General features: G+C 38.7%; 1 protein-coding gene across 1 annotated transcript in view; it reads left to right on the top strand.

Annotated features, from left to right (window-relative positions):
- The window catches only part of CPXM2 (carboxypeptidase X, M14 family member 2), a 77,497-nt gene extending 52,825 nt beyond the window's left edge, over positions 1-24,672 (top strand). The window contains exons 7-13 of the mRNA XM_040564072.1: positions 5,525-5,648; positions 7,028-7,224; positions 8,091-8,270; positions 9,155-9,452; positions 12,846-12,985; positions 13,922-14,021; positions 19,552-24,672. Of these exons, the coding sequence (XP_040420006.1) occupies positions 5,525-5,648; positions 7,028-7,224; positions 8,091-8,270; positions 9,155-9,452; positions 12,846-12,985; positions 13,922-14,021; positions 19,552-19,805 (1,293 nt within the window). The 3' untranslated portion in view covers positions 19,806-24,672. The remainder of the gene's footprint in view (positions 1-5,524; positions 5,649-7,027; positions 7,225-8,090; positions 8,271-9,154; positions 9,453-12,845; positions 12,986-13,921; positions 14,022-19,551) is intronic.
- Positions 24,673-25,051: the final 379 nt, after the last annotated feature.

The raw sequence follows: 25,051 nt of genomic DNA, 5'->3' as shown, positions 1-25,051 counted from the left end.
GAGTCACACGCTTATTTCAGTAGAGATTTCATGGCCTGTATTTCTTAGCACAAAGATTAGACAAGTAGAAACTCAATTGGCATAATTACTGCCAAGAACAATAAAGTAAAGGGTATTTTAGATTCTCTTTGCAGAAAGACAGGTTGGTCAGGTTAGAAAGATCTTTGGAAAAAAATGTAGCTTTAAAACAGGATGTTTTTCCAGTTTTCATACAAGTAGAAAATTTTCAGCTGTGGTCAAGAGCTGGTCAGTTGTGACCTATCATTGTGTTCTCATTGTAGTCTGTGTTTCTGTGGGTAAAACAGTGTATTTAGAACTGATTGGATTCTAATTGGGTTCTGCTGCTTGTAGGCAGAAGATTGTGGGCTGGGTTGCAATAAGTCTTATATCATCTAAACTGCTTTTTAGTGATAACTGCAGAACTTAATTTCTTTCCTGAGTGTAAAATAGAACAGTAACTGTCAATTTCCAGAGTTAACTCCATTTTTTTTGTTAAAAACAGTGTTGTTATCAGTTTTATTAGCTGCTTCACTGCCAATCATCTCAGAAAAGCACTGTTCTTTGAAGTTATTTATCATAAATATTGAGGAAGGAGGAGGAGAGTGTTCCCTGGGCCATGTTTTGGAAGCATTGCATTACAATATGTCAAGTATTTGTGGGAGGGAGGAATTTTCTCCGTGTCAGGTTATTTTAATAGAACTCTCTGTTTAGGAAGATGAAATTTATAGTACCAAATTTTTATTTCAAAAGAGCCCTCAGGAATCTTCTTTCAGTCAATAGGAACACTCACTGTATCCTATACTCAGAAGTAGGGATTATTTTGTAGTCCAAGAAGTATATACACCATGTACTTATACTGTATAGAAAGGTTTTAAAATGGCTGATGGATATCACTGGAAATAGTTTGAGATGGACATTTGAGTACATCTTTTGCCTGTGTATACTCAAATCAGTTGTATGAAAGAATGGAAAACCCATCCCTTCTAATAAAATGAAACACCTGATTAAATTGAAGGTATGAGGGAATCCTGTGAAAGTATCTGAAAGTAATATATTTTTTCTGTATTAGGAGTACCTATTCTAAAATAGCTTTGAACTTCAGAAGAAGGTGAATCTGAATCTGGTCTGAAGCTTCAACCTTGTATTTGTAACAGAATGAAATATCTAAACCCTGTCATACCTGCCTTAGGAAATAAGAGCGCTTATTTTATATCTAGTTAACTGGACATGATTCTTACCTTTGGGAAAAGTCAGACTACAAGCACTCCTGAAGTCATGTTGGTCTTCATGGCAAGAGTGTTTTATGGAAGTGATGCAATGATAATGCAGAAAGTTCTTCTAACTTGAGCTTTATGTATTACTTTATGAACATATCTGAGGGTGAAGCAATGAAATCTAGATGACTAGAGCAAAACCCAGGAAACATCTTGGGTTGCATGCAAGACCAGATTGACTGTCTCTAACTCTGAGCTCAAAGAGGAGGCAATTTCTGGTTTGACCCTAAGCAGAACAAAGAATGCAGAGTTTTTTGTACTTGCTCTGTTGCAGGACTCAGACACAGACACAGATTTCTAGGTTGGAAGAGACCTCAAGATCATCGAGTCCAACCTCCGACCTAACACTAAGTACTCCACTAAACCATATCGCTAAGCTCTACATCTAAACGTCTTTTAAAGACCTCCAGGGATGGTGACTCCACCACCTCCCTGGGCAGCCCGTTCCAATGCTTAATAACCCTTTCGGTATAGAAGTACTTCCTAACATCCAACCTAAAACTCCCATGTCGCAACTTTCGCCCATTCCCCCTCGTCCTGTCACCAGGCACGTGGGAGAACAGACCAACCCCCACCTCTCTACAGCCTCCTTTAAGGTAACTGTAGAGAGCGATAAGGTCGCCCCTGAGCCTCCTCTTCTCCAGGCTGAACAACCCCAGCTCCCTCAGCCGCTCCTCGTAAGACTTGTTCTCCAGACCCCTCACCAGCTTGGTCGCCCTTCTCTGGACTCGCTCGAGCACGTCCATGTCCTTCCTGTAGCGAGGGGCCCAAAACTGAACACAGTACTCAAGGTGCGGCCTCACCAGAGCCGAGTACAGGGGCACAATCACTTCCCTAGACCTGCTGGCCACACTGCTTCTTATACAGGCCAGGATGCTGTTGGCCTTCTTGGCCACCTGAGCACACTGCTGGCTCATATTCAGCCGACTATCAACCAATACTCCCAGGTCCTTCTCGGCCAGGCAGCTTTCCAGTCACTCATCTCCCAGCCTGTAGCTCTGCTTGGGGTTGTTGCGCCCCAGGTGCAGGACCCGGCACTTGGCCTTGTTGAACTTCATACAGTTGACCAACATTGACAACCATACAGTTGACTCAGATAGCCAAAAGATCTCCATAGAGGATAAAGAATAGCCCTAAACTGAAGGTCATTGATAGGAGAGCCATTTTGCCTTCTCTAAGTTTAGATAGCACTCAGACCTACAATCAATAAGCCTTTTATTCAAAACTGAATGATTGGACCTTCAGACATCAGTTTTGCAGGGGTGCTTCAAAGAATGCTTGCAGTCTTTCCAAAGTGCTAATAGGATAAATAATAGGTAATAGGATAAATAATAGGTAATGACAAACAAACAGGAGCTGTCCGATAAGAGCTGCCAGTGAGCATAACTCTGGAAATGTTTTACAATCCTAGTGGTTAATAAAGCCGTGATGGACTATTATCTTCAGTTGTCTTTGACAGTTTGTATATGTGAAAACACTGACATTTCAGGTGACCTATTGTGCTGCTTGTAGGAAATGGGCACGAGAAAAGCAAATACAAAATATGTTCGTTTCCCATTTTGTATTTGTATATAAGCACGTAGCTACCTTACCATATCTGCACTGTCAACAAAAGGGCTGACATAAAGCCGACTGCATAGGCCCTGATTCAGGAAAGTTCTTCATTCAACTTAGGAAATTAGTCACATGTTTGAAATTAAACAGATGGTTAGGAGTTTACTGAGGCCAATACAAATATTTTCACTGATTATAATGTGTTTTGAACTTGGTTCTAGGCATTTTTCTTGCTAGGAATGAAATTTAACATATTCTTAACCACTTTCCTTAATCGATGCCGTGGATATCCTATGCCTATGTAGTGCCAGGCACATAAGAAAAGCTTCTGCACCGTGGAATGATTTCACAGAGATCTCTGCAAGGACAAGCTTAACTTCCCTATTTCAAACTTGGAGAGCTGCATGGATGCAGGAATGCATCAGCCGGAGGGAAGCTTCCTGCAGTCTCAAGAGTAAGGAGAGGAATGGGTATGCGCGGAGCTGAGACAGTTACATTATTTACACGTTAGAGGAAGAAGATTTTAGCCTTATAGAATAGACCTATTTTTAAATTCAATATTTGTACTCATTGGCAAAGTTTAAAAAAATACATATATATATATATATATATTTATCTCTGTGGAGAAAAAGATGGTATCTTGTCCAACAATGATCCTTTTCATCCTATTGTCAGGATGACTACTAATGCACATACAGTAGCATTTAGATTAATGATGGTCTGTGAGACCCTATTAAGAGCTCCATGGCTCCATATCCATTGATAGTATTTTTGGTTCATTGTGAGCAGGTTCAGGTGCAGCAGCTCTTGACCATGGAGATTTAAAGTGGTCTGTCCAAAAAATGGGTTTTGACTTCTTAAACATTGTGTTAGAAAATGTAAAATAATTTCCTCTGATTCTTGTATGTGTTTTAGCTGGAACAGCAAATGAAGGTATACCCATTTACATACACCCAAAACATTAACAAATAATAATAATAATAATAAATCCATGGAAATAGCTGGGTACTCATAATATCAGCACATTAATGATGATAACAATATCTGGGTACATTTTTCAGATGAGTGCTGAGCTTAAGTTTACAAAAGAAATTGTTTCTCATATGTATAAAACTAACGTACAAGATGAACAAACCTGAAAAATAATCTCTTTGGTCTCTTTGCATGATTTATAAATAGAAGTGAAGTCTTTTACGAGAGGAATTTTAATGATATTCTTTCCAATGTGAATTGTGTTTCCAGTTTGATTTGCTAAATGGTGGCATGGGAATTGGACACATCTAATTAATGTATTTTTTAAATCATCTGCTTTGTTATCATCCAGTATTGTCTCTATATTAACATTGTTTGAGCAGAGGTTTTTTTTTATCCTCCTGCAATCCTTCTTCAATAATATATTCACCCTTGTTTACAGAAACATTGTCTAATTAATAGTGCCTAGGGTTCCAATTTACGGTAAAGTCCTTATTTCTTTCTTTAATCTCTTCCATTAAAAAAAAAAAATCAAAACAGATAAATTTTGTCATTTAAAGCTACTTGCAATAACTTCTTAGTAAGAACACATCTTTTCAGTCTTGTTTGTGAATTTTAATGTTAACTTGAAATGTCACAGTGAAAATTGGTTTTGTTTGTTTGTGGGATGATTTAGACCGCAGTTATCCTTATCTGGATGACATCTGTGTACCTCCATTGATTTAAACATGACTACACCACTTACCATGACCTTCCTCCTTATGCACTTTATTAAGCAGTATGGCTATTTGATTATGTTTTGATTATGTCATGCAATATCTGTAGAAATGATGAATAGATTTTGTCTATAGGTATGCCTTCAGACTGGTCGTTGGTATTGCCATTATTTTTTGTTGAAACCTGGTAAATCAGTTCAGAAGAATCTGATATAACAGTTTTTCCTGGAGTATATTGTGCTATGTTTACAGGAGACATTCAGATAACACCTATCTTGCTATTTTGGCCACAACAACACTGCCTACAGTAATGATTTTACACCTATGAAATTTCATATTGTAATACAGGGGTGGGCTTGATTTCTGTCTCGGTGGTGGTGACAGGTGTAATGAGAATTCTCTGGGACAGTGCTGTTTAAATGGATGATATTCTTTATTTTGAATGAAGTCATCACCACATAGGGTGAAGGGGAGAGAAATCCTTACTAGGCGGTGTGTCTGTGGGAACCTGTGATGTATACACATTGCCATGCCATTAACACACTGGGTCATCTTGAGTCATTTAGCTATATTGATCACAGAGCATGTAGGAAGAAGTGTTGGGGTGTCTAATCAGCCCCCAGCATGTAATGTTTTGAGAACATATGTTTTATTACCTCTTGGTAGTACAGGAGTAATGTAGGAGAATTTTTGTTTTGTTTTATTATTACTCCTGTTAGACTTACCCATTTTAGTTAATTATGTGATAATATTGGAAATGCGTAAGAAAGATCTGGAACCCATCTACACTCTGCTGTTTCAGCAGACAGTATTCAATTTGTTCCAGCTGAACAAACATTGTGTTGTGTGATAGCAAAGCCATAATTTGTAAAATAAACATGAAGCATTTACAACTAAGAAATAAAATAGAAAATGAAGAGTTTCTGATAAAAAGCAATTTGGAATAAAATAATTAATAGTCAATTTATTGATGATGCATTGTCTAACTCTATGTCATTTTTTTGGCAGTTGATGAAAACGGTGAATAAAATGTGCCCGAATATCACAAGAATTTACAATATTGGAAAAAGCCACCAAGGACTAAAGCTGTATGCTGTTGAGATTTCTGACAACCCAGGAGAACACGAAGTTGGTTAGGATTTAGTAAAACTAAATCTGTTGAAGGGTGTCAGGGTTTTTTTTCCTCCTCATTCTCTGTATCTGCAGTAATTATCCCTGATGGAATTATATTCGTGGCAGCAGTGACTTCAAATGTACGTGGGAGGAACTTCAGTGCTGAATTTCTAAATTGGGAAGAGGAGGTAGAGCACAAATAGAAAGCATTTTTGAATGTGGGATCAAATTCTTTAATGATAATGACTTTTATTCTTTACAATTAAAAAAAAAATCAGTGAATTTTAGTGCTAGGGATTTATTTAGTTTTGAATGGGAATTTGCCTTTTTATATAGGAGTGTTTGCATTGCAAACAAAGACAGGTGAGATTTTTCACAGTATTCTTTCACCGGTGAGTGTTGGGGTATAATTTCCTATGGTAATATAGTCCTTCAGAACAGAAAGTCATTCAGTCTTGAGTCATTCTGTGGAGATGAATAAAGAACTCACTGTGATCTGTTTAGGTCAGCTGCTGGTATAAAGGTGACTGTGCTCTACCATACCTGTGAATACCTCAGTAGGTGCCCACCCCATGCGAGGAAGAGTGCTGCAACATGCTCCTAAGACATCTCTCTGCTCTGCTGTAGGGTATGGAGCTGAGCATACGACATCTGTCAGTAGACTTGGGGCTGACCTTAGTCCCTCAGTCTCTCACCCCCTGCTGAGGGTAGGGACAGAGACTGCATCTTGGGCCAGGCAGCTGGGAGGGTAGACCCAGGCACAAGTCATAGGTTGTCCATTTTGGATCTGTTGTATATGGTGTTTTCAAGTATTATTCTTACAAAGGACAATTGAATTATGCTTTTTTGAATAGCTAATACTTTTCCTAATAATTTCTGACATTTTGTAGTTGAGTGCAAGTATTGTAGAATATATAATGTATAATCTTGAGAAATATATGTGAACCTGTTTTGTGATTAGTGAAGGAAAAGGAGTGTGTGAAGTCAGAGATCAATCAGATAATGTTACTGGCTGATTATCTTTTCAGAGCCTTAATATCTCTCCAAATGAATTACCAGCAAGGTATTTTTCATGTTATTTTTACACTATCAGAATGTCTAAGATCTACAATCGCAATTTCAGCTTTCTGCAGGTAATTAAAAATTTGTTTTTAGTGGAAAATGGATGTTGAGATTTTTACACAGTGACTTTTAGACATTACTGATACTGATGAGCCTGTTGTAGAAAGTGTACAGAAAGTAATTATTTTTTTCTTATATATTTTCACCTATCATTTGTTCAGTTAAGGCATTTCTCTAACCTGTCCTAAGTGAAAAATTACTGATTGACATCGATGAGTTTTAAGTAGATCCTTGATTTGCTGTTCTGACTACACTTCTGTCCTATGTGTTTGACAGGTGAACCAGAATTTCGGTACATTGCAGGAGCTCATGGGAATGAAGTGCTTGGGCGTGAGCTGATCCTTTTGTTGATGCAGTTCATGTGTCAGGAATACCTTGCTGGGAACCCACGCATTGTCCACCTCATTGAGGATACAAGAATTCACCTTCTTCCCTCAGTCAACCCGGATGGATATGACAAGGCATATAAAGCGGTAATATGGAGGAATTATTTAGTTCAGTTAGGTTAATGAAACAAGCAATTTATTCTTATTTTTTCCAGGGATCAAATTTTACAAGCAATCAGAAGAAATAAGCTTAAAAGATAAAACCAAAATCATGCAAGCAAAAGTAAACCACTGGAACATCTTACCTGGGGAAAAAGCATGAAACAATTTTTTTATGTGATGTTGGCTAGTATGAGGAAGTATATGGAAAGGAGGGGCACTAAGACTGTCAGAACAAACCATACTGAGGTGTACAGATTACTGAGGTGTACAGATCAGTGGAACACCATTATGGAAAATAGAAAGTTCATGCAGCCTGTTTTTCATGGGAAACCAAACTTAAGCCTATGAAAATTTGTGTTTCTCTGCAGCTGAAAATTAATAGTACCCCTTTAAGAAGTGCACAGTGTGTCAGGCGTTGTAATAATTCAGTCTGGAAGAAGACAGACAACAGAAGGAAAAAATTCAGGGGCTCTATTCAAATGCACTGGAAAATCTTCCAGGGCAGTCTACAGCTGCAGACCAGAATACAAAAGTTGCACTCACAGCCATGAAGGGATATGTTATCTCTAGTGCAACTCGGGAAAAGTAGTCTTCAGTAGAAACCTTGAAAACAAAACAGAATATTTTTTCTAACCCCTGGTAATTTTTTAATTTTTCCTGACTTCTGCTTTGTCTCATTCAAGGTTTCACATGAAATAGGAAAAAGAAAAAAAATCAGTTAAAGAACTAATTTGTCTTTCTATTTCTCTGTATGGAATTATGTTTGCCGCATCCCCAAACTCTTTCCTGGGGGACCACAGGTTGTCATGTTCTGAATGACCTTTCCTCCTCTTTTTTTGTTTTCCCCTAAGGGTTCAGAATTAGGGGGCTGGTCTTTAGGACGATGGACTCAGGATGGCATTGACATCAACAATAATTTCCCTGATTTAAACTCTTTGCTTTGGGAGTCTGAAGATCAGAAGAAGAGCAAAAGAAAAGTTCCAAACCATCACATTCCCATTCCTGATTGGTACCTGTCTGAAAATGCCACTGTAAGTAACGCTCGCTCTGGAGAGAGGGGAATACGAAGCCCAGGGCAGGCTGAAAGACTGAGCTTTATGCTTCTCAAGACATGAACAGCTTGTAGGTGAGGTTGCATACCGGCTCTAGGCTTTCTTGGTAGTCAGTGGAAATAAAATTGCATCTCAAAAGCATGATTAGGTCCCATGCAGAGGCTGCTTGGGAAGGGAAGGGCTTCCTGGAGCATCATCTTTTCCCTGGGCTGTTTTGAGAGCCTGGGGGACTTGACAGCCAAATTTGAGGCTGAAACAGTAAAGAAAGGGAAACGCACAACAGGGCCCAGCTCTGCGAACCAGGCTGCTCCCTGTCTTTGCTGCATGGATGAGCTCTTAGTCACTATGAAGTTTTCTCCCTTTTTTTTTTTCTTGATGTTGTTTAAAATAACATAATGCAAAACCACCACAGTGGCTTATGCTAGCCATGTTTAAATTTAACTTATTTTTGCATGGCATTTTAAACAACTATTTATAGTGTCTGAGCTTCCCCTGTTTTGTAGGAAGGCACTTAACTGTGACAGTTCTAAGGGCTTTAGAATTATTTCCATGCTTAAGATCCCTTGTTTTGAACACTTGTTTCAGCTGATGCCAGTGGGCACAGTGTCATGGTCTGACATCTTTCTTGGTAGCTGCTCTAGATTGTTCTTTCTGCACAAATTACAAATGTTAAGGTTGTTTTAGTTTTTGTAGATTGTCACTGGAATTGAAGATGAATCTGGCAGGCACCACAATTAACAGAAGCTTTTCTTCTTGGCCACATGTCTTGTGCTGGCTACTCACTCCATGTTAAGCAACTCCCTGTCTACCTTTCAAAGAAGATTATCAAAATTCACAGGTTGAAACAAAGCTCTTTCTCACAGGTGGCCGTTGAGACGCGAGCAATAATTGCATGGATGGAAAAAATTCCTTTTGTGCTGGGTGGCAATCTGCAGGGAGGAGAGCTGGTGGTGGCGTACCCCTACGACATGGTGCGGTCCCTGTGGAAAACCCAGGACTACACACCCACCCCAGATGACCACGTCTTTCGCTGGCTTGCGTACTCCTACGCCTCCACGCACCGACTGATGACAGATGCGAGGAGGAGAGCGTGTCACACAGAGGACTTCCAGAAGGAGGACGGCACAGTTAATGGAGCGTCGTGGCATACCGTAGCTGGAAGTAGGTGTCTGTGGAAACTGCTATCCCTTGTGGCATTACCGTGCTGAACGTGATAAGGCCATCACTGCCCGCTATACATAGCAGAGGTAAAGGTGGTGAAATGTGCTCCAAGAGGAATATTTTCTTATCTGAAAGCCGTCATGAGGTATCAGCGGATTGACAGAGACCATGTCACTAATACCCAATAGCCATTACATTTACTACCCAGGTTTCCAAAAGTGCACGTGCAATATGTTAATATATGGATTCCATACATTCAATATGGTTTGCTGGGGGAACAACAATGCAGCCCAAACCCTTTAGCAGGGGGAACCTGTCAACCTTTTGCCATCTCAGAAGGTGTCATCAGAAAGCTGCTGCTGAACAGCAGAGGTAGTCAGTGCCAGAGCCGAGGCAGAGACTCCCAGAGGGGCCTGGCCCCCTTGGTAACCCTCAGACAAGAAAACTGTGATTTCAGCCTCTGCTAACGGCATTCATTTGCAGACCAGCCCCCATTGATGTTCATTTGAGTTGTAAAGACATACCACAGAAAGCTACTGCTTGTTTGCACCTGTCCTATTTTTAAAAGACCTGGACCACCTGTGCTTAAACTTTGACTGGGCTCCACAGGCATTTTTGCTGCCAGAATAAATTACAGACTGCCTCATTTGCTGTGTGCCCAAGCCTGTCTCCCTGTCAAAGAGTGCAAAGGGGAAGCTGTGTCCTGTAATGCAGACAGAGCATCAATTTCCAGGAAAGCCCAATTAAAGGCACATTATTATCCCCAATAGGTACAGTTATCTCTATGGGTGTACACTCAAGCAGACTCTGAACAGGCACTCTGCTGAATCATCACAGTTCTACTCAAAAACTGCTTCTAAGTGACAACATTTTCTGTGAAATTAAGAAGCAAGCAGTGTACCTGCCACCACTTGAATAGCAATAGGAGCCACTGCAGCCCTAATGGCAAACAGATGCAAGAAAGCAACTGTGCAGACACATTTTTGTTGGAGCTGGCTCGTTTGTAACTCGCAGGTAGTTTCACTGCATAAACATTTCTCGGTTTTGGACACATCTTTTACACTGGCCTGCGTACAGTTAATGCTGGCCAGCCATTGAGGACTAGAGCCAAGAATTAACTTTTCAGATATTTTTTCAGGAGGTTAAAAAGTGCTGGGTGAATTTGGGGGGGAAGAAAGATTGAACTGCTCGGATCATAAGGCCAGTGTCCAATGATACATTTCTGTGCGTTTCTGCAAATTCTAAAAAGAAAAAAAAAAAACCTCCAAATTCTTAATGCCAACTTGACTGCTTAATTATCTAATTTATGAGCTTAATTTTCCAAAGTGCTACAGAAACATAATTATGAATCGATACAGAAAAGATGGCACTGGCCATGTCACTGACAGATATTGCATTAAGTTACATTAGGTAATGGTGTGCAATATAGATGGTGTATAGTATCTTGATTTCTTAGTAACAATTGCATATTGGATTTGGTTCATCTGTTCTGTTTTACTGAGTTAGGATGTTTCTCATTATATTGTATATCCTGCTTTATGCCATTATAATAAGACTTCCAAGATTGTCTTTGAGAAAAAATGCTTGAATATTGCTTTTACCTTTGTTCTTTACACCTTGGACTAAACCTCACACAATGTTTCCATGCAAGCTCACCCTCCAACCTGAAGGATGGTTTCAGACCTTTTCTCTATGTAGAGAAATGGAAGAGAATGATTTGTATGGCACATATATAAATGTTTACACGTATACATACACATGCACACATATATATACACAAATCTTACAGCAGACAGTTAATCAACAGTACCTTGCAATGTAAAGGGTTATTCAAATATGATCCCAGATTTGTACACAAATTTCTCATGGACCTTTTTCATTCCATTTCCTCTGTTTTTCCATGACTGTATATATGTAGTTATGTAGGTCACTCAACTTTCTGTTTATTTACCCTTCAGTTCAATGCATAACAGTTTCTTCTCCAAAGAGCTGCTTGCTTAATGCCTGATGTCAAGGTGACACACCTGAATATTGTTGGCAATGGGCTGCCCCGTGCTTTTGCTGACCTTGAAGCTGCCTTTCCTCTCTCTCCTCACCCACTATTGCGTGGCCTTGCAGTGGCCATGCACATAAACCTTTCGCTGCTCATGCTATGGCAAAAATTTGTAAGGGATTTTTCCGATTCCTTTTCAGCACCAGAGAATCCCTAGAGTAGTTGGTACACCACAGATATCACACATCTCCCAGTGCCTTTGAAAGCCAGCCATACCATTTCCTGCACATATTCTGGATGGCAATGAATGCAAATTTTTCAGCAATTTGACATTATAATATTTCTGCAGTGGATGAACTGCACAAAGACACAGAACATATGAATATTTTATTTTATTTCCAGTGTTTTTGAGGCTGGATTTGCCTGTTCAGACACTACATGGAAAATTGCTCTTGGCAACATTAAGCTGTTTTCTAAAATAAATGTATTAAAACCGATCAATTACTGTGTGTTGCAAAACATCTCGCAATAGACTAATCAGGGTGCGATATAGTATGTGAGGGGAAAATAACTGTGAATGTTCCTCAAATGGAAGGGAAGCACAGTTATGCAGAGTAGCATATGCCACTGTCTGATATTTAGGCTTTTTCCATCAACAAATGTGAAAAGTGTAACATCTGTATTACATAATCCTCCTGCTCTGCACCCAGAAGGCACTGAGGGCTCGTTAAATACTTGGCTACTGCTCTGTGGTAATTGGACAGGACAGGATTTTTTATTTTCTTCTTTAACTCTTTCCACTCAAAACCGCTTGATGAATGTATTTCCTGCTGATCTTTGGTGTTGTAAAGAATAACACCTAATGTCATTAATAAACATTTGTTTAAATAATCTTTTATTATTAAATGCAAGCTTCTTACTGTAGGGAGAGACCTACTTTCCTAACATCTTTCTGGTGTGCTCCAATCTTCACCAGTATCTTAGAAACCTTATCTGGAATTAGTTTACTCTTTATTTTATTGTTTTCTGCTAAATATCTGATTCCTTTAAGTTTTATGATGGCAGAAGGGCACAGCTCTCTGCATCAAAGGAATTGAGGATGCAGTGCTGGGGTGAACCAATGACCCCAGCTGTCACATTGTGGTCTTGTGTCCTCTGTTTTAAGCATATAGAGGAGATGCTGTCTTTACTCTGCCGTTACTCTGGTGCTTTGTTACAGGAGACATAGCATTCCTGAAAAAAAGATTTTCCTTGCCAGATCTGCAGACTAAGCCAGCTAGATAAAATCTCAGTTTGTGCTTGAAAAAGTTGTTTACTTTGCATAAAATCACCAGATCTGATTAATAGATTAAAAAAAGATTTTATTTTTTTTTTCCTTTTTTATCCCTCCTCTCTGACAGGCATAAATGACTTCAGCTACCTGCACACAAACTGCTTTGAGCTGTCCATCTATGTGGGCTGTGACAAGTATCCCCATGAAAGCGAGTTGCCTGAAGAATGGGAGAACAACCGGGAATCCCTGATCGTTTTTATGGAGCAGGTATTTGACAGAAGAACAACTCCTGAGTAACTTGATGACTCCTTTCAGACTGAAAGAGAGTTTAAGGAGCAGCTCTGGCTTTCCCTGAGGTTGCTGTGACCATTTGTGTTGAGCCTTGTTGGGGCTGAGGCCCAGCGGAGCAGTGCTGCGATGCAAAGCAGGAGCTGAGCCACCTGCTGCTGCCTTCAGCATCTCCCAGCCCTTGCCCCTCATGCTGTACTAATGCTGTCACCGAGGTTTTCAAAGCAGTCTGGGGTTTCTGATGTATTTCTCACATGGCTGTAATTATTGTCCTGCTCTGGCAGAAGTTTCTATACAAACTGCTAGGTGGCTTTAGGAAGTCAAATGTAGTTTTTAGGCTTCACGCTCACATTGTATCCCCATGAAGGAGAAGCTGTCTGCATTGTGCAAATATTTCAGCTGTAACTATGCTTATGTGAAAAACAGAAATGGTCCCTATAATGTGAAGTCTGTGCCGTACAGCCCCTGCAAATTCACTGGGATAACATCTTCCCAACTTCATAGGCTTTTTCAAAGTAAGGTTTCACTAACACTTCAAGTGGTAGAAATTGCATGATTATTGATATTTATGAAAGAAAGCTTAACTGTAAGCAACGCTGGCATATAATTTCAGCCAGACTGTCTTAATTTCAGAGGACAAAATAACAAAGCTTGTTAAAATTTGGCAAGTTGCAGAGCTTGCCAGAAAAGAGCACCTAAAAACCCTTTGTTTGCTTTTTTATCTGCTTTTTTAATTAGTTTCTTGAATTTGATGTTTCTAGGATCCCAACAGAATTTGTAAATTGATTCACAAGCATGAGCACCAAAACAAGAATAGGATGCACCTGATTCACATGAGAAATTAATGATTTGCTGTATCTTCCTAATGATGGTTCTGCTCATTGCTGTGTAATATTTATTTATTTCTCCTATTAGGTCCATCGGGGCATCAAAGGCATAGTGAAAGATGTACATGGAAGGGGAATCCCAAATGCCATTATTTCAGTAGAAGGTGTTAACCATGATATTCGCACAGGTAATAATAATAATAAAAGTAAAAATAGATTTAAAATAGAAAGTCAGTGGAAATGAACAATTTTATGGTTAAAAACAAACAAAAAACCACACAGAACTTCATTACAACTTAAAGTCTTTTCTGAGTAAAACCAGCAGAGATGTAATCCAAGGAGTGCATTGCAGAAGGGATGGTATTTGGGGAGCTCTTTCTCTCCATGGCATAGCTGCGTAGACGAGAACAGAACTATGGCTTTCCTTTTGGACCTGTTCCTCTTCTTCCTACCTTTTCTGAAGTATTGAGCAAATATCCTTGTATCTGCCCAAAATCTATAGCCTGAGTAAGGCTGTGTTAAAAGAGAAGTCATTCTTCCTTTTCTCATGAAAAGGTAATGTAGCTCTAACCCAGAGTAATTGCAGCACAGCTAAACAAGGCTGTAGTAGTAGCTCGTTGCACAGAGTGCTTCTCTGGCTGTTATGTTATGGGAATGTGTTGGAGATGTGATCCAGAGCTGTGTCCAGAGGAGGAACAGCTGCTACAGGAAGTGGAGTTTCACATGCTGCAGAGCCTTCTGCAAAGTGTCATAAAAGATAACCTGGTGGGGCCCAGCTGAAACAAGGACTTGAATGGGTGGATTGCAGCCCAGAGAATGGCTGTTCTATATGTATTTAAAAAAATAAATAAATGGACAAATGGATAGTTGCCTTGTTTGTACAGCCTTAGTCTATACCCAGACACAGATGTTTATATTCAGAGTAAACTCCAGGCCTATTTAATGGCCTGGCAAGGAGTCATGGTTCTAAATAAAGTACTGCTTTAAATAGATACCAGCAACTACAGGATTAATGGTAATACCCGAAAACTGTTGTTGGCAGGTTGGGGGCTGGATAGTGTCCATTGGCTGCTGTGTTTGTGTAGGTCCTATACAGTCGTTTATGGTCATCACTGTGCTTGTGAGCTCTGTTGTTAGAGAAACCACAGAGGGTATGGAGCAGGGAGAGGAGCATGAGAAAGGAGATGGCCAAGCAAGACCTGTTGTTAGCAAGAGTCTGTCTGATTGCTTGCCACTGAGGTACAGGATGCCACATTGATATGTTGGCTGATTCCAGGTTATAGAGCATCACCGAGCGTTAGATAAGAGACTTCCAACTCTTCAATGTTTTATCTGAGCAGATAATAAATCTTGGAATATCTAACTTAGTTTACAATTAATTTTACTTCAGTGCTACCATGTCTCTGTTGTTCATCCAAGAAAACATTGGATGGCAGATACTTAATTAGGCAATAATGACTCTTCCTTAAATATTTCAAAATGGGACCAGTGGGAAATGATAGTGGGAATGAAAGTAATCAGTTGGTCTTCCCTATCTTGGAAGACTGCCATAAACGGTGGGTTGCATTGCTCTGGTAATGGAATTAAGATATTACTCTGCCTGAGACTAAACAAATGCAAGAGGAAATTAATCTCCAGCTCTCTGCATACTGGATTGCTACGTGAAATAAAAATTGACTGTTTAAAAACAATGGACAAGCATATGGAAATGAGTCCTGGTAGCATGGCAATAACTGTGCAAGGTTCCAGAACCCAGCTTGCAACTCTTGGGAAGCTTACAGCTGTTTGGATGAGGTGTAGAGCTGAGCTTCTGTGGCTAATGTCAATCTGAAATTCTTGGTACAAGCAAAAGTAATAGTTTCATTATTTTTGTTTGTTTATTTAAGGAGAAGTACTGAATTTGACACTGTTTGTGAATCACTTTATAGATGGGAGAGGGAGTTCTATCTTCTTTTATATTACACAGATAACAATGTATATGTTGGTCTTGAAACTGCAGAATTTATGGTGCAGAAAAAAATTTAAATGACAACTTTAGAGAAAGAAGGCTTTCTTTTGTCAGCATTTGTCTTTCATTTATACATTTTAAATGAAAAATTAATCAATTTAAATGTCTGAGTTGCCTTGATATAAAAATAATGCAAATGGAAGAAGAATTGTGGCCACTATCTTTATTCATTTAAATTTTGTTTAAAGTGATCTGGGCTGTAAGGTACGTGCTTTTTCTTTGATACACTGATGTGTTTGGCTACCCTGTACAGCAGACAAAATTGTGTGTAAAGGTATTTTAATAATATTTATTTGTTTGAGAAAATTTCTCCGCTCTTTTCTGTGGACAAAAAAAGAATGCACAAAAAGTCCTTTATTTTCTCTTGGCAGTACAATATATCCTATTGAAAAAGGATACGGGTGGCACTAAACTGATAATATTAACAGGCTAATTGAAATTATTGATTTAGAGAGTAAGCCTTATGGAAGATTATTCTATTTTCTTTTGATGTAGGTGTAATTATTGCTTCACTCTGATTGCATGGTGTTACAGTTAGATGTGGACTATGCTCTATGAGATAACCTTCAGAAAAGAGTTCATTGATTGGATGGACAAATGTACTGGACACTCTTTTTTCCCTGCATTGCAAGTGCAGGCAATTATTTGGGATGCCTTCTTGATCCCACTAGCAGAGGTCAGTGGACTTTCCATTACAAAGGGAAAGGAATTTGTAAAATGCTTCTGATTTACTATGGCCAATGGGTGTATCAAATCATACTCCAGTGGCATTTTTCCAAGTACCTGGCAAAGGGTTATATTTTGTTTTCTATCACCTGCTTGTTTTTGCAGTGCTTTAGCTCATTTTTAATTTATTTATATATTTTTTTGGATGGGTAGATCAAATGTGCCCTGTTACCAGAGTAGGAAGCAGACTTGAGCATATTCTATCATATTTTCAAAATTGTGCCAGCATTTCAGGTTTGGATCACTCAAGGATAGGGAAAGGGCCTCTCGATACAGAAATTAACTCAGTGGCACCTTTTCAGGATAGTACAGAGCCTCTCCTCCCGCACCCACTGGGCAGCTCCAATAATTGCTGCAATGAAAAGTAACTGGAAGGTGGAATTTCTAGTGTTTTAACTGCTTGTATATACTAGCAGGAGAGAAACAAGCAAGCCAAATGTCATTACAGAAAAGACCACCTTCCAAAAGCACCATTGCCTGGGGGTTTCTCTCGTGACACCTCCCATCACTGCCTGTGTGCACACATGCATGCACCCACAGAAAGAGAAGCCACCTGACCTGTGGCAGCCTCTGACTGCTTGCAGTAAACAATTAAGACAATGTTAAACCTGGAGTATTTAGTGTCTTGATCAAGAAATGTACAGTTCCCTTCTAGTGAAGCATTTCTGTACTGGAGTCTTTACCAGAATTCAAAGACAGATGCACATTTCTGTATGATTTTTGCAATTAAGCATAATTAATTTAATTTCACACAGTGTTCAGAGAAAGATTTATGAATATTTTGGTAAACTTGATATGCTTTCAGCATACATTATGTAACCAAACTGAAAGATTTTGAAGTAGCATTTAGTTAATATTTAATAACATTAGTCTCAGCTAAGCATATTTCTAATGTTATAATTCTCCAGTTTTTTTCTCCTTGCTGACTGCCTGTTCAGCAGAGAAAAGTTAAGTTTTAGTTATTGTATGCATTGGGCATGCATCACCATGACTAGATTTCCTGGGGACCTCTGTAGATAACAGAGTATTAGGATAATTTTAATAATGTATTTAAATTCATAACATTTAGTTAAAGTCATTTAGTTGTAAAAGGTTGATCGATCCTATCAGGCTCAGAGCACCCCTTTTAACTAGAGTGTTTCTGGAGTTATCTGACACATTTAATTTCTAATATATATATATATTTTTGCTGCATTTTTATTTTACCTGAATGGACATGAAAATTTCATTCCAGACCCAGCTTTTGGATATGGACATAGCCTTTCTTCAGCCTTCTCCCATTGGAGACTGTTAATTTAGTAGTCTTAGTATTTGATAAAAGTATCTGTATTTTTAATTGTTTCTCTTGCCATCTGCTCTGATTTTTATTTGTTTATTTTTTACCTTCTGCATCATTCAACCTAATTTTCAAAAAAATGAAACAAAACAACCCTACCCTTTTAGTCTGGTATTAAATTCTGGGTGATGACAGCTGACAGAGGCACTAATGTCTAGTTACTTGTGAATGAAAAGGAGGTAAAATGCATCGTGCTTAACAGCTTAATATCCGAATGTGTAATGGTTTCCTTGTGGTGTGTGAACTTGCAGATTTTTTCCTGGCCTTGTGCAGGGTTATGATGAACTGCTGGCTAAACGTGTCAAAAAATTATGGGTCAGCTTTGAATCCCAGGGGCTAAAGCCAACATCTGAGCAGGGATGAATTCACAGCCACGAGTTGGGGGCATGCAGCATTCACTAGCCATGTAGCAACATCCCTGGAGACATGGTCATGGAAACAAACGTCAGTGGGAACCAAATTGTGCTTCCTTTTACTGTGCTGCAGCAGGGTCCAATGCAGCATGGCAGTGAGCACTGGCCAGGTACACCCAGGGCACATGCTGAAGGGCATTTACAGATAAAAATGAGCCTCTAGCAACAAATTGGGCAATTTTCAGTTTTGTCTTTTGGTTAGGGTGTCAACGGACCCACCAATAAAGGAGAAGAACTAAATAAAGTGTTCCTCAGAGGATCCTTTCTAAGAGTGCCATTCCTAAGGTCTTGAGAAAGAGCAAATCTAGACTTTGGCCACCACCAAGTAGGGCTGAAGTGTCTGAAAGAAACACCTGAGCAAGGTGGTGTGCAAGAACTAACAGTATCAGGTGTGCTTGCACACAATTTCATGCTTGCAGTCAAAGGCTGCAATATCAGGGTATAGTAGATATCGCTGTTTTGCTAATGCTTGCTGCTTGTAAACACTTTCTATTTTACAAAGGCCTAAATTAAAATCATTTTTCTTTAAACAGAAGCCAGCTAGTCTGATTTTTTCACAAATATAATATTTTCATACAAATTGTCTTTAGTTTTTGCAACACTACATTGCAAGCAACCCAAGGCTAGTGATAGCAGGGCTGTCAGTAAATGTTAGTACTAAAAACAAACAAAAACTCTTTGTATGCAAGATATTGCATTTCTATTTAGATATATATAATTGCATATTTGAATATGCACTTTCAGTCCACAGTGGGTTTTCCCAGGATTGGCTGAAAAATTAATTTCAGATATTGATGTTTCATTGTTTTTGGTCCTCAGCGATGTATACTTTCTGGTTAGAATAATATTTTTAAAAAAGTCTAAAACCATCCTAGTGTATATATGGGTAAACCAAGATGAAATGAAAGGAAAGCCCTGATTGAATGAGGTGTTAAAATACAATGTTTTATGCACAAGTGATTTAGTTGATTACAGTGACACTGTTCATGCATTTACAGGTAAGCAAGTACCCTGATGAATTATAGTTTGTAGGAAAATTAGCATAATAAAGCTCAATGTAAGATTTTATGGAAGGGGATGCTTAGATCTCAGAGTCGATATGGTACACACTCTCACATAGCCCCAGCACTAACCTACGTGTGTTCAGGTGGTCTGGCCAGGACCTCATGTGTGGTGCAAGTAGGTCCCTGATTAAGAAAGGAGCCCTGTCCTAAAACCATCCCTTTTTCAAACAGGAGCTGATGGGGATTACTGGCGGCTTCTCAACCCAGGGGAATACGTGGTGAGCGTGAAAGCGGAGGGCTACACCGGTGCCACCAAGACCTGCGAGGTGGGCTACGACATGGGAGCCACCCAGTGCGACTTCACCATCTCCAAAACCAACCTGGCGAGGATCAAGGAAATTATGAGGAAGTTTGGGAAGCAGCCAATCAGCCTGTCCCTGCGGCGGCTCCGGCAGCGGGCTCGGCAGTGGCGGCAGCGGAGATAGGCCTCAGCTCTGCCTCCATCAGCCCAGCTGTAGCAGTAGTGAGAGTTATGTAGCCCATCTCTTCATACGCATTTTCCTGCGCGAGGCCTTTCTGTTAGGGGAGCTGGATGTGGGTTTGTTCTTTTGGAGAAAAATTGGAAACAAAATTCAGTTTGAGCTGAAGAGAAATAAGCCCCAGTGTGTGGGGGAGAGGCGGGAAGAATGTAAAAATATGTTTTGAGTTAAACTGAAGTGATTTTTTTTTTTTTTGCCTGTGGATTATTTAATCCTTTGTAAATCTGTTTTCTTTAAATATAGAGAAGGGAAAAAGAAAGAGAGATACTTGTAAATGAGAAATGTTGTTTTGAATGAAAAAAATGAAAAATGGTGTTTCTAAAGTATAAAATTGATATATATTTGCAATTCAAAAAAGTTATGACGCTCTTTACATTTTATCCACATATGGGAGGAAAGCTGAGAGGGCACAGCTTCTGCTGAACATCATTAAAATGTGTCAAATTTCAGTCTCTTGCCCTGAAAGAGACTTTTGGACAAGCATCATAATCTGATTCCAGAACTTAATGCCCAGAGCGTTTTCTCTTCTGCTTTAGAAGGCTATGTTTTCTAAACCTAACAAAAAGGTTGCTTGATAAAGATCACTGCAGCACTGTGCCATAGCACCTCCCCTCTGACCCAGGAGAAGGACTCGAAATGAAGCTTTCGTCATGGATGCAGGCTTGGTCATGGGCATGTATATAGTTCACAAATCCACTGGCAGCATCTTTTTTCTTGATTCTGGCCTGCCTATAAGTGCCTTTTGTGCTCATGCACACCTTGTGTCCCTGTGTTCCATAACATGCAAGAGATTTCATGTTCCTTTACATGGTCTCCTCATCTTACCATTACAGCTGCTGCTTCTCTGGCCTCACTATTCTTAGAGTTGGATTTGTGCTTTTTTATTGTCTTTTAAGTAACAAAGTTGTACAGCAGGATAGGATTGAGGTTTGGTAAAGATGCAGATCAGATCTAGGAAAGAATGAACTAAATAAACACTCATCAAACCATCAGCTGGTGAAAATCGATTTTGTTCTGTTAGCTTCAATGTTGTGACCTTAGTTATACCAAAAGAAGGGCCAGCTGTACCTTTTTAGCCAGTCAAAAGTCTGTGGATAAACAAACATTTTTAATATGCATGGTAGTGAGGCTGCAATGTACACTTCCAAATAGTTTGTTTAAAACTTTTTAATTGCTATTACAGTTCTTGCATATCTTGATATGATTCTTGGAAAAGACATTCACCCAACTATCATTCAAAACAGGAAAAATAAACTAAATAGAAAACTTACTGTAAAAATATTACTTGCCCTCTGTACTAAATCTTTTTTCTTGTCAGCAAAGAATCTTGTAAACACAAAAGGCAAAAGATTTCAGAATGAATAGTATAATCATGAACCCTTGCATAATAAATAGTCCTATTATTAAATTTCATAGACAATTCCAGCCTATGTTTGTTCTGCAAATTCCATTAAATTACAGCAATGTATTTGACAGCAAAGGCACAAAGAAAATAACAGGGTGCACACAATTTTCTATAACTGAAATTATCGAACTCCAGCTCCCAGTCAGCATCATTTAAATTAAATAATAGAGGTAAACAAATAATCCAATCATCACATTAGCATTTTGAATGATATTTTACTTTTTTCACTCTATTTGTTACCTTTACAACATTCTATGTTCCATATTTTTATTTTGAGCTACGAACTTAACAGCAAAGTTGTTAAGAAGGTTTTTTTTTTAGCATCTGAGAAAGGACAAGTGATATCATTCTTTTTTCAGGTAATGATGAGAAACTTTTTTTTTTTTGAGTAGTGACAGCATAAAAATTTTCCTGCTAATTTGCCAGCATGACTGATTTTTTTGTTATGAACTGATGAAGTTCCTTAGGTAGCTTCTTTCTTGAATCCTATGAAGTCCCAATCATTTTGCTGGGGGGTTGTTTGCACGAAGACGCAAACAGGGAAAAGAGGAGTCAAATGTAATTCACTAATATTCAGACTGAAGGTGGAAACCACTAGCTGGACAGTCAGTCCTGGCAGGTCAGTTCTTTCTACCTTGTAATAACTTTTCAGGCTGTTCTGAGATTTACTTTACAAACCTAACCGTCCCTATGCTCTGTTCCCAGGTATGAGGTTATCTCAACAAACAAGACATTTTTTATTCAGTAGTGAGAAGTGGATTTCATGGGAAGGCATTTGATGTCTGTTAGCTAAAATTAAATGGATTCTGATCGCTGCAGACGTCACTAACATAAATGCTGAAGACAGTGGCCCTGGTGTTCTCTGCTGGCAGTGACTAGTGCTTGCATGTGCTTGAGTGTAGCAGAACTATGACTAATGCAGGTGACCTTACTCTATTTTGGTCCAGGCATTACTAAATAAATGGCCTAATAGACATCAAGTGTAGTCGTCACTGCAATTATTTTGTGATTGTTCAGCACCTTTAAACTGAACGTGCAAGTTCAAAAGAAATTTACTAGTAACTTCAGATATGCGAATATCTCATGCTGAGATAAGATGCTTATGCTTGCCCTGAATACAATAGTACCAAAATGAAGTGTGCCCTATTTGCTACTATAGTAATGCACTTGGGAGTTAAAATGTTCTTTCTTTCTTTTTAAATACATGGTACTGCTATTTAATCTCCATGTATATCCATGCCACAAACCAATAAATTCAGATGCCAGTATTTTCTAGTTATTTACTTTTTCCCCGTCTTTAAAATAGTATTTTATGCTAAATTCTGTGCTTTTTATCTCCTTTCATTTTATTGTTGTAGAAAAAATTTGCAACCCTAAAGAAAAGAAAGGAAATAAATCTTACAGATAAATACACTCCTTTTATAATTACAGTTTCATTTTAACAGCTACATATATGAGGATTTTGCCGAGCTTTCATCATTCCTGATATAAAGGAAAAAAAAAAGTAATTATTTCAAGTAATCAGAAATTCAGCTCCACAATCTCACCCACACAGTAAAGGTTGAACAAATAAAAGGTTGTAACAGGACGTATTCCACTCTCTTTGATAATACCAGCCATCAGTCTTCTGCTCCTATGTAGAGCGCTGACAGTCACAAAATACAGCATGAGCTGGCTTCTCCTTGAGTCCTCATGTCATGCCATCTAGTTATTCATTTTTTTATCTGTTTAATTACCATAATTTCTATAACAACCTCTCAATTTTTCTCATCAATTTTAGTTACTGCAAGTATGCTAACCTCTGGAAGACATATCTTAGTATCTGCAAATCGGCTTGGGAATGCTGAAGCCAATAATTCTGTATCTACTAAAACAATATCTACTTACACATGTTAGTATGGGTGTACTGGATCTTGGTAATCTCTAAATCAAATTTAATCTACTGGCACCAGAAGTCTGGTAGGATTATCTGAGTATTGTGAAATTGAACTCAGTGTGGGTAACACACACTGATAAAACTGAATGCAGATGAAGTTGTTGACTACGCTGATGAAGAAATGCAATGTTTCATTGGATGTTTTAAGTCTGTTGTGTATTTTCAACTTCTCTTACCAAATACTTTCCCTTCCTTTATCCATGTATAGTTGTGGAGGTTTTTTCCCTATAAATTCAGCTCATTATTTTCAACGAATTCAGGATATCTTCCCAAACTGTGGATTTAACTATCAGTGACAGTTATACAACCAGATTTACTTGCCTCTCATCATTCTACAGTGGGTGCTGGACTTTTTTGAGAAACACCTGAAGAAAGATGGGTTAACTTGAAATGAGGTACAAGTGGTGTCACACCAACACCTTTAATTAGTTAACCTTTAACATTGGTATGTAAAATATCCAAGTTTGGAGGCAGAAGTCCCTCTTCACCATTTAACTTTGTAGTGTACCCATGTGAGTTCAGCCAGGTTGCAGCCACCAGCCTGTCGTGAGGAAGTGTACAAGCCTATGCCAATGGTATAGATTGGGGCAGTGTCACTTTCTGCTCTGGTATGCTGCTAGGCTGGCATGGGAACACCACAGGATAAGCAGCTACTCTTTCTTACTGTAGTTGCACACGTGGAGAGAGGGGCAGTACTTTTTTACAGTTGATTTCATGGGTAATTTTAGTACCGCTTTTGCCTGTGCTTATCTGTGCTACCACAGTGGCAAGCACTTTTTTCAGTCCTCTCCATAAATAGGTATAACAGGTGAACCAGTCCTTAATAAAAGGCTATGAATGTATTTAAGCTTCAGGTGATTAACTTGTAGATGTTTAAGATCTTTATTCTAGTATTTCCTCACTTTTCCAAGCTTAAATCACATTTATACATAGTCCGATGTTCTTACTAATCTTTAATTTCTTTTTAAAGGTCATTTAGCTTGAGATGACATTTTTGTATTTCACTATGACACTTTAATAAGATTTTTGAGCAGCAAAATTTATGGTCAATGAAGCCATCATGGTGAATGCAATCTTGTGCCTGGAACAGTAAGCCAGTAAATAACTATTGTCTGCCAACTTCCACTGATGTAGTCATCATTGTGCAGTGTATATTGCCAGATTAAGCCTAGGTGAGATTTACAAATCCACCAACTCCACATTCAGGTTTGCAGGACAATTTGCAAGACAGGTAGCTCCTCTGTCTTCTTACCCTGGCAAGTTACCATTTTAATATTTTTTTTTAATGGAGATTTGGATTATTTCTCTACATTGAATATTTTAAACAGTGTTCTTCCATTCATTATATGCTCCTTGCTCATTAGGCAGCAAAAGGATGGGTTTATGCCTTTCATAAATTTCAGAGGGACTGTGTTTATTGGATGATTTTTGGTACACCATTTTAACTCATTACTAGCTGAAAATAACACATCAATAAAAAAATAAAATAAATGCCAAGAACAAGATTCTGGAAAGTGGAAAAAAAAAAAAAACAAAAAAAAACAAAAAGTGGAAAAAAAAACAAAAACAAAACAAAAAACAGGTAATGAATATAAAGGTGCTTTATATCTGTGTTTTTCCATGCTATCTGCCTTTTCATTCATACTAACACCTTTAATAATCAGATACAGAGAGCCAGGCTCTAAGAGGTTATACACCCACCTTCACCTCCCTTGTGTCTGGTGGTTTGTACGGGCTGGATTAAATAATATCCCCTGCAGTTTTCTGCTCAGGCCTCTTGGCTTGACTCTCCCTACTAAACTCATCTGCAGAGACCTTTCAAGCACTTACCTCTCCTCATCAGCCAGGCTC

This window comes from Cygnus olor, chromosome 7 (genome assembly GCF_009769625.2).
Source record: "Cygnus olor isolate bCygOlo1 chromosome 7, bCygOlo1.pri.v2, whole genome shotgun sequence".
In the NCBI taxonomy this organism is placed as follows: Eukaryota; Metazoa; Chordata; class Aves; order Anseriformes; family Anatidae; genus Cygnus; species Cygnus olor.
The sequence above is the reverse complement of the archived record's forward strand: the minus strand, read 5'-3'. Positions and strand labels throughout refer to the sequence as shown.